The sequence below is a fragment of the Sapajus apella genome, unplaced genomic scaffold, assembly GCF_009761245.1.
Source record: "Sapajus apella isolate SASKATOON/1434 unplaced genomic scaffold, GSC_monkey_1.0 scaffold45, whole genome shotgun sequence".
Taxonomy (NCBI): Eukaryota; Metazoa; Chordata; class Mammalia; order Primates; family Cebidae; genus Sapajus; species Sapajus apella.
The window spans coordinates 13,290,529-13,300,697 of record NW_022436985.1 but is presented as its reverse complement, the minus strand read 5'-3'; the positions used below and the strand labels follow the sequence as shown (position 1 = coordinate 13,300,697).

Here is a 10,169-nt window from a genome sequence, read left to right as displayed (position 1 = left end):
TTAGGAAGAAGGAATAAATAAAAAGTTGCTCGGCTTTTCAAGGCAGAAGAGGGGTGAGTAAAGGCTAAAAAAATAACGTGGAAAAAAGTTTTCATATTTGAAAATTACATTATAAAGTACAGGTGCAGGATAATAGGTGGTGTGTCCTCCCTACCCACCCACCTCTGTTCTTTTTTAAAAAGGGAAAGAAATAGTGGGAGAGAAAAAGAAAGAAAGGAAGTGAAAGAAGTCAGGAAGGAAAGGAAAAGAAAAAAGGAAAGGAAAGGGGAAGGGAGGGAGGAAAGGAAGGGGAGAGGAAAGAAAAAAGGAAGGAAAAGGAAAGAAGGAAGAAGCAAGAAAGGAAGGTGTTGTCACAGCTAAAACAGATATCATCCCAGCACTTCTCTGAATAATTGCTTCTCTGAAGGACACATACCTTAGTCATGCTAAGAAGATGGAAAATCAGAAGAGTCTGAAACTCCCTGAGAACTTCACAAACTAGAAAAAAGAAAGAGGGCAGATTTTCAGCCTTTCTTTCTGTTACACCATGCCATCAGCATTGCATTCTACAATAACTTCCCTTCAGGCAATTTTGTCTTGTGGAATTTGTGAAAATTTTAATTTTCAACTATTTTTTACTTTCAAGGGAACAAACAGACCTATACTTTCTTTAGCCTGAAGAATCTACTGAACTCTATTGATTTTTTTTTCTCTTTGAACACAAGCTCATTAACCTGAAACACTAAGGAGGTAATGACATTTCACTGAGCCTGAAACTGAGTGTCTAAAAACAAAAAGATCCGGAAACAGTAATACAGCCCTGGGCTTCCCTCCCTGCCCCCGCCTCCAAATTCAGCTGGAGAAGCTATGACATTGCTTTCTTAACCCTAAAAGATTTTTACACTAGCTAAAGGAAGCTTTCTTTAAATTCATCCTTCTACAGTAATGTTTAGTAAAATCAAGGCTTCTGTCCTTCCACAATTTCTGCAGTCTTAAATATTAGCATCAAACAGCAGTGCTACTCCACCAGCAAGCTCCGCTGCCTCCTCCAAGCTAATCGAATAGGGGCTGACTGAGGAGCTATCTTGGATATATGGAAATGAGGTCTTCCCAACTGCCTCCCAACCCCAGGGACTTCCTGAAAAAGGAAAAAGCGATCTAGAAGAAATTAGACAACATAGACATCAGAAGCAGCTAGCTAGCTAGACTAGTCTCTCCAAGAATCGCCATGACTGGGACTGCATTTTTTTTTATTTTCCAATCCAGGAGAATGAGAAATGTGACACCACTCTTCCAAAGGAAAAAAAAAAAAAATTAAGGAACAGCTATTTCACCCAAGAAACCGATATACCATTTTTTGTGGTCTTGACTTTTATTATTTGAGATCTCTGATGAGATCAGATGATCTGTACCCTTTCATTCAAGGCAACAGACGTCTTCAAACTGTTTTTTAATTTGATTTATCCTTTGAAACAGAAAGTGCATTACATTTAACTGGTCTTGCAAAGGGGGGTTTCTTCTCTTTACAAACCGAATTCCTTGTATAAATTAATAAAGGTTAAAGATGCTAATATATCACCGTTATTAGCTTAAAAAAGAAAACAATTTACATATTCTATAGTATTCTTATGATACAAAACACTTCAAATTCAATTACAGCAACTAAATGGATTTTTATGTTTCAGACCCAGAGCGGTTGTAACAATTCCCGCCATCTACTTTAACACGCATTTTTATCAGAAAGGAGTTAAATACAAGCTATTGCAGCCCCTCCCTCCCCAATACTTTCTTTAAATCACTAATAAATAGCAACAAACGACTGTGCAATTTCAGAGAGGAACAGGGAGGCAGGTGAGAAGCCTTCCCTGGTTCCCACGTCTTCCACTTCAAGTCCGGGTGAGAGCGCAGTGCAGATCCAGGTGGGCAGGGCAGGGCGAGAAGAGGCAAGGGGAAAAGGTGAGTTTCTGCACATCCAAACGGGAAAGAGGAAAGAGAGGAGGGGACGGAGAAGGTGATGACATTCTATTCTAGGCTTCTCAAATTAAGTTCAAAATAAAAGGGAAAGTCTGGTTTGAGTCACTCTCCAAAGGGGAGGGGGAGAAGGCAGAAGGCCCATCTTTTTATAAGAGATTCAAAAAAGCATTTTACATTTTAAATATTCACAATAAAGTAACTTCTAGTCAGTGTAACTCACGATTTATTTACAAAGAGCCTTCAACAGGTTACTTTAGTCGCACAGCAGTGTGTGGGGGGAGAAACGTCCCTCTTCCCATTGGTGGCTGCGCCCTCCCGCGTGGCTCCGAGGTCCCCCGTGCAGTGGGCTTGGACCCTTCCACAGTACCTCTCAGCGCCCCCTATCCCGCTGCCCGCAGGGCCAAAATATGGAAGTGAGAGGGACCTGGGCGCTGAGGCCGCTGCCCGCCGATGGGGATGGCGCTGGGACCGTGACCCGGCTGCTGGTTTCAGTAGCGTCATTTGTGCAGTGCATTTGGTGGTCTTCCTTGCCTCATAAATCCCCCAGTCTCTCTCCCCCACATCCCCTCCCACAACTTCAAGGTTAAAAAAATAGATATGTACATCTCAAAAATAGCAAAGGGTCCTCGGGGCCCAAGGGGCGGGCAGGCGCAGCGCGCACGCGGTCCCCGCGCCCCTCGCGGCCCCAGAGGCGGAGGCCAGAGCCGGGCAGGTGCTGCGGGCGGTGGCGCTCAGGATGAGCTCTCAGGCTCAGACGCGTGCAGTAGGAGGCCGCCGCTGCCGCTGCTGGACTTGTGCTTCTTCAGCAGCTGCGTGATTTTCTCGTCGTCTGAGTTGGGATCCAGAGGTTTGTTGTAGTCGTCGTCCTCCTCCTCGTTCTCCGAGGCCCCCTTGAGCCTTTCGGTCTCCGAGTCCTGCTTCTTCTTGGCCGTGGCCATCTCGGCCGCGTGTTTCTTCCTCCACTTGGTCCGGCGGTTCTGGAACCAGACCTGAGAGCGGAGAAAAGGGAGAAGAGAGGTGGCAAGGGCGGAAGAATTGAACGCCAGCAAAGCCCGGCCGGCCGTGCCACCACCCCCGCATCTCGAGGGCCCTCCTGCAGGCCCCCGATGACCTGCCGCTCTCCCTCAGAGCCCTCCAGTGCCTCGGCAGTCAAAGTCAGTCTCCAACGCCCCAAGTTCCCCCCGCCCTCAAGTAACGGGCACCAACAAACTGACCGCCGTTGCCATAGTAATGGTAACACAAGAGTATTGAGGTTGTCCGTGAACGAGTTCTCAAAAGTAAAAACAAAACTTGGAAACTTAAAAATGAGTGTCCCTAAAAGCGAGTTCACTTTCCTGCCTTCTAGTTTGAAGTCGAAAACTTTTCCTCCTTCATAAAGTTGCCCCACAGTGGCTCTGATTGTATTTCTTATTTACTTCCTTAAATTAAGGAATTTCAAACAACCTGACTTGCTTTTCATTGTAAATTGTGGGGAAAAGCACAGCATTTGCCCCAGTTATTTCTGTTCTTCTTTTCGTTTTTGAACATTGTTTCACTTATCTCAGATATGAATGTGTATAAACATGGTAGATAAAGAATATCCTCCCTGTTTTTACTTAGAATGTATGGTGCAGTTTTTATATTTAAAAATCTGTTAAAATACAAACTTCAAATTGCCTTTTATGTTTTTCATAAGCCCAGAGTAAAGTGAAGGCTAGAATTATTATTGGTTATTTTTTAAACATGAAAAATTGTCCATTACATTATTTTCCACAATTGGTATGTCTATTCCTTCAAATATTATTTTAATTGTGTTCCTGCCCGAGACATTTAATACAATTTTTAAGCTTATTCATGATGTTTGACACATATTTTACCTAAAGCATCAGCAAGAAGCAACCAATTTCCCAAAGATATTGAATTATTCTCCCTTTATGCTCCTCATCCATTATGTATTTTATCTAGAGAATCAGAATTGTTAAGAAAGTGATTTTTATTTTCTTTATACAGCTATAATAATTCACTTCCAGCCATATAGACATATTTACGGTGACAAATGAAGACCTTCAGATTACCACAGTAGGCTCTGTACCAACCTACTGCAAAAATAATTTTAACTGTGATGGTATCCTAATGGCCATATACAAAATCACTCCTGAAATGTATTTTATGATGGCTGTCCGGGGGGAAATACACTAACCAGCAGACATGGCTAATGTTATTCCTGCTTAATTTAAGGAGCAACAATCAAACTAATGAAAACAGACTTACACCCCAAAGAAAAAACATAACAAACTGAAAAAGAAGGACAAAAGAGAATATTAGAAATATAAGAAACTATCAGATTGAATATACCCAGCTTGCTCAATCCCTATATTTTTTAGAGAAAATTTTCTAAAATTTGTTTCCCCGGAAATATACTGTACAACTCAATTATAAGGAAAGCGATGCTTTAATTATAAATTGTTGTCATGAACAATACAAATCTTAAATCTGTTGGTAAACTTATTTTAACCAAATTCAAGCCTATAATTCTGTAATAATCTTGTCAATCCATTTGTAAAATTACTATTCCAAGGTGATTGCCTTAAGCTAAACTAAAAAGTAGGTTCATCTGTGGTAAGTGGTTAGATCCTGTGGATTTATTTATTTATTTTTACTTGCAAATTAATAGATTGGCCCTACAATACAGATCTACACTAGGAAAGTATATAACTAGTGGATCCAGAATTGACAAACAAAAACTTGGATAGCTCTACAAATAGGATATACGGAAGCTATCTAACTGGCCTGATCTATTCTCTGGGCTGATATTTCAGTAATGCTTTTATTCTCTAATAATGGCGAGTCCCCCAGCACATGCTGCTATCTAGATTAACCTAATTTCAAAGGCGGGGGCTTGATTTCTTTTGTTCATCAAGAGTTTGCCCGCCTGCAAGATCCCAGCGCCTTTGTAGTCCCACCCTCCTTCACTGCTCTCAACTTCTCCCCAGGCTCCTCGGACTCGCACCTCCCAGGCGACTGTTTGTTAGTTTGGGGTGTGTGTGTGTGTGTGTGTGTGTGTGTGTGTGTGTGTGTGTGTGTGTGATGTGTGTGTTCGTCCATGTGTGTAAGCGCGCGCGCCAGGCGCGGGACCTATCCCTCGAGGTTTGCAAGGTCCACTTACCTTGACCTGACTCTCCGTCATCCCCAACGAATAGGCCAAGCGAGCCCTCTCGGGCCCCGCCAAGTATTTTGTTTGTTCGAAAGTCTTCTCCAGGGCGAATATCTGCTGTCCGGAAAAAGTGGGTCGCGTGTGTTTTCTCTTCCCGTCTTTGTCCAACAAAATGGATCCTTGATCTGTGAAAACCAATACACAACGAGAGAGGGAGAAAAACAATCTGTTACAAGCGGCTGCATGGGGTGGGGCGGGGGGAGACCGAACTCAAAAAGCAATGTTTCGTGGGAAAAGAAAGCTCACTCTGTGATGCAGACCAGAAGTGTAGCCGCGCTTCCAGCCTAATGGCGCGTCTCCCTTTGCCTTTTTCATCCACCTGTTTTTTTTAAGCCGGGTGTTTGACGCAGCAGTAAATACCTTCTGCTCAACGCTGAAGTCAAACAGCTAGGGAGCCTATTGCTAAAGTTTGCCACAGCCTAATCTCAAGGCCCCATTAAATTAACGAGTTCGGGAGGTGGGGAAAAGGCCACTCTCGCCTCCTAATCCAGTCGGTCCTCGCTCGGCCCCGGAGCCTTTGCGTGAGGATAACTAGATTTTTTTTTTCCTTCAACGCTTCTCTAACCTGTGTCCAGGCAACAAAGGGGTCCTTGTTTTTGCACACAAGTGAACTAAATCGCCCCCAAGTCTAACGTCGCTGCAGCGGAGGGGAAGAGGGGAGGGGGGAGGGGGCACAGCCTTTGTTGGCGGCCCCTACACGGCCATCAAAACCAATACAATAGCGTCTCCCTGGCACCCCCACCAGGCCCAGCCGCCACCATCCCCTGGCTTCCCAAGAGAACCTCCACTCGGCTTCCGCAACTTCCCGCAGTTATTGCCACTCAGCCGGACTAGGGAAGTCCGGAGACTTGGAAGAAACTTCGGGGACTCATTCAAAAGTGAAGAACGGAGCAAGAAAAGGACCCCAGGCTGGGCCACAAAGTCCACCTGGAAGGCTGGGAGCCTCCGCAGCGCTTTGGCTGACTACCCGAAGACTAGATTGATCTTGGGGCAACTGAATTTGCCTCAAGCAAGATCTTTGCAAGATGGTACATTTTCCCCAGTCCTTGTCCCTTCACCTCGCTCTTCCCCTGGCTCTTTCTTCTTTTAGAGGGTTGAGCTCCACGATGTCACCAAATGTGCCGGGACTTATGGGTGCCAGCCCCCAGAGTGGAGGCAGGTGGGAAAGCGCGGGCCCAGCGCTAGGGAGTGGTTGGAAGCACTCGGCGCTGGTCCTGCCCAGGGTACTGCTGGCCTGTCTTCTGTGTGCTCACACTCGGGTGTACTAGGGCGGCAAGGGCGAAGAGGTGAGGTGGGGACGCCCCGAGCGGAGACGTGCATGCAAACACACGCACTTCCCGGGTGGTAGAGGGCTCGCTGCTGCCCGGCCTCACTGCTGCGTGGAAGAGAGCCAGCAGGTTAGGCTGCCGAAGGCGGAATGGGGCCCTGGACGGCAGGCAGGAGCTGGGAAAGCGGGGGTGCAGTGGCATCTCCTCCCCATCCCTCTAACCCAGGCCAGGCCTGGGGTCCCGGCCAGGCCGTTTCAGGAGCAGCCAAGGCCTCGGACGAGACATACATCCCGCACCGCGTCGTGATCCACACGAACACGCACACACAGGCTCAGCCCCGGCGTGCTCAAGACTTAGAGAGAGGAAGGCGCTTGGATGTAGCCACGCGAGCTCAGGAAAGCAAGAATCCCTATCTGGACGCTGGCGCTGCCAAACTACTGGGGCGGACCACCGGGTGGATCGAGCAACACACACACGAGGAGCCACGACCCGACAGTGGGCACAACGAGCATGGCAGGCGTGCCCCGGGGAGCGGGCCGTCATACTCACGAGGGGTACAGGCCAGGCGTGCATCCCTCCAGGGCGGGCTCTGCATCACTCCGGGCCAGAAGATGGGCGTCCGGCCCGGCAGCTCCGCTAGCGGCTTGGGGTACCGGCCCACGGCGGCCACGGCCGCAGCGCTGGGGCTGAAGTAGAGCCCGGGCGGCGGTGGCGGCGGGCTCAGGCTGCTGAAACGGGGCAGTCCGGCCAGCAGCCCTGCCGGGGATGAGGCAGCTGCTGCGGCCGCGGCAGCAGCTGCGGCGGCTGCAGAGGCGGAGGAGGCAGAGGCGGACGAGGAAGAGGAGGAGGAGGAACCGGAGGGCGAGGCGGAGGGCAGGGCGGCCCCCGAGGCCACCGGCATGGATGGCCGGCTCAAGATGTCGTTGATGCCGTGTGGGGTGGCTGCCGACAGCTGCTGCGGGGGGCTGCCCAGGGATGAGAGCCCCCCCGTGGCCGGGGGCTTCAGGCTGCCCGGGTTGTGGGTGCCCAGAGGCGGGGAGGGCGACGAGGAGGAAGACGACGAGGATGAGGAGGAGGTGGGGCCGGTGGGCAGTGGAGGATAAGCCGCAGGGTACAGCGGGGTCTTCATCTCGGCCATGCTGTGCAGGGCGGCCAGGGGTGGGCTGCTGAGCAGGAACGCGCTCTGCCGGGTGCCCTCCATTGCCCCCACCGCTAACATCCCACGGCCAGGCCGGAGCCCGTAACCTTGCAGCGAGGGCGCCGGCTGGTGCCCCAAGCGGGGCTCAGAGGAGCCGGAAGCGCAGAGGGCGCGAGCGGAGAGGCGCTCGGTGCACCCGGAGGCGAGCTGCCAACTGGGCCAAGAATGCAGCCGCCGGGAGTTGCTCCCCTAGCTGCGCAGCAGAGATGTCCAAAAACCCTCACGCGGGAGGCGGCGGCTCACAGAGAAGAGCAGGCGTCCGGGCGGGCTGGGCAGTCCTTTCGTTCCTCGAGTCCAGGATTCGATCCCCCGCCCTTCTCTATTCCTCACTTTTCCTAGCTGTTCAAAGTGCGCTATTTCTCATTTTCTGCCCCCGGGAAATAAGTAAAACAAAACCCAAGCTGGCTCCGGAGAGTTCGTGGCAAACTTAGTCGCCGAATCTCCACTTTGAAGTTGGAGGGTGGGGGTGGCTCGCTTTCTTTGGGGAGGTTCAAAGGACGCCGGGTTCAGCCCGTGGCGCTCGTCTGATCTTACTGGGATGCTCTGCTCTTTCGGCCGCTCGGCTGATTCGCATTCGGCGGCGCTCGCTGTAACTTGGAAGAGAGCGCAACCAGCCCGCGGGAGATCTCGCCTCTGGGCGGGCTTCCTCCGCCCGCGCTGCCCCCCGCTACTGCGCCAGAAAGGGCAGTGCCACCCGTCCCCGCGACTCCGGATCCGCGCCTCGACCCGCCTTGCCCTCTGGGCCACGCGGCACTGGAGTTGCAATATTGAAAAGAAAAAGGGGTGTGAAAAAGCACAGAAAAACAAAAGACTGAGTGTGAAAAGTCTGGCGGCTCGGTGTCGGCGCCGCTCGTCAGTCCACTTCTGCAAACCGGCCTGGCGACCCCCGCCCCACCCCCGCGCCCTCTGTCCCTCTCACTCTCCGCCTTGGACTCTCCTCTCTGGCATTTTCGTCGCGGCTTCCCAGGCTTCGCTCTTCCAAGTCCTGTCCTCTGGCCAAACTGACCCTCTCCGCGGCTCCTCCGCTCTCTCTCTTCTTTCCTCTCTCCCTCCGGGCCTGACAGTTCGGATGAAGCTCTCAAAGGTAATAAAACATTTGCATCACTCCCTACCCCTCTTTAGCTGGGGGACGAAAGGGAGGGGGGAGTGGGGGACCAAAATGAGAACTTTGAGGGACGTCACTCCGAGGCGGCGGGGAGGGCCCGGTCCCCTGAGCGGGGCGCGGGCCGGGGGCGTAACCGTCGTGTCCAATAGCGCGCCGCCTTGATCCTCGCGTTGCCCCTGGCGCACGCCCACTAGGGGGCGCCGCGCCCTCTGATTGGCTGAGGCGGGAGAGCCGTAGGGCCGCGCCCGCCTAGTCCCCTCCCGCTCCCTACTTCATTCTCCTGTGGGCGGGGCCAGGAGGAGCGGGAGCGGGCGAGTGGTGCGGTTCCTTAGTGGGGCCAGTGGCCGCCTCAATTAATTGTGTTAAATAAATGAGAAAGGGGAGGGGAAAGCAGAGACGAAGAGGGTATTACTTTTTAAAGAGAGGACTAATGAAAACCCAGCCCTTTTATGGAAAAGCAGTTCATATTCTTCCCTTGCTTCCCCACTGGCCCGCTCGCGTCATCCCATCCCCTTCCCCCACCAGCTCTGGAGGGCGCCTCACCTCGAACCGAGTCTGGTCCCTTGTAAAATGGAGCTAATGGAGCAGGCAGCGGGCGCAGCCCTCGCCCGGCTCCTTCTTTTGAAGGGATTAATTAAAGGCCATCTGGGCTCTCCCAGAATTGTGTAAATTAATTTGTTGCTCCTTAAGCCTATAGATGTCCTTAATCCCCTTGTAGGCCGAAGGATCGTCCTCTTCCATCTCTCCACCTCCTGCTCTCCTTTTCTGTTCTTTCTCCTCCACTTTTCTTTTCATTCTCGAGTCCTCCCCACTTCCCACCGCGATCATTATTATTTATGGGTTACTCAATTCGCTGAAAACTGAATCAGTTTAATAGGAATATTTATCTGTCAGGTGATGTTCAGACCTGAGAACAGTGAGAGTTTGTTTTTTTTTTTTTTTCTTTTTTCCTTTACTTTTCTCCCTTTGATTATTGCTATTTCTTTTGGGTTCACATGGGGGTAGAATCATGAAAATTCAAGCAGAGACTTTAGATACAGAAACATCTAGGTAAGCCCTGGGAACTGTAAGCTTTTGAAAACACTTTCCGAAACCCTGGCTCTTACTTTCAATTCTAGAGTTGCTACGGGAGATGGAGATGTCCCGGCTCCTGGGCAGTGGTAGTGGGATGTCTATCTAGGGTTTAGGAGTTGAAGGGTGGTTTCCTTTACTCTCACAATCTCTTCCATCTCAGGCCAGTCTTTACGTTCCCGACAGGGTTGAACTGCGTGCTGGAGAAGGAAAAGCCTTTGACAATTTTGATAATTTAGGATGCTATAGTAACAACCATTAGAAGGTGGTAGCTACAGCAAATTTGGATGAGATCATAAATTACAATTTTAATGCGCAGAAAGCAGAAATAAACCCAATAAATGGCTCAAGAATGGAATTTGATCAGCAACACCGACGGAT

General features: G+C 50.4%; 1 protein-coding gene across 1 annotated transcript; it reads right to left on the bottom strand.

Moving 5' to 3' along the window:
* Positions 1-1,416: 1,416 nt before the first annotated feature.
* On the bottom strand, positions 1,417-8,817 carry NKX6-1 (NK6 homeobox 1). The gene is made up of 3 exons (XM_032239712.1): positions 6,964-8,817; positions 5,099-5,271; positions 1,417-2,942 (listed from the first exon to the last, which is right to left on the bottom strand). The coding sequence occupies exons 1-3, from the start codon at positions 7,631-7,633 to the stop codon at positions 2,685-2,687; spliced, it is 1,101 nt and encodes a 366-aa protein (XP_032095603.1). The 5' UTR covers positions 7,634-8,817; the 3' UTR covers positions 1,417-2,684.
* Between the last annotated feature and the right edge of the window lie 1,352 nt (positions 8,818-10,169).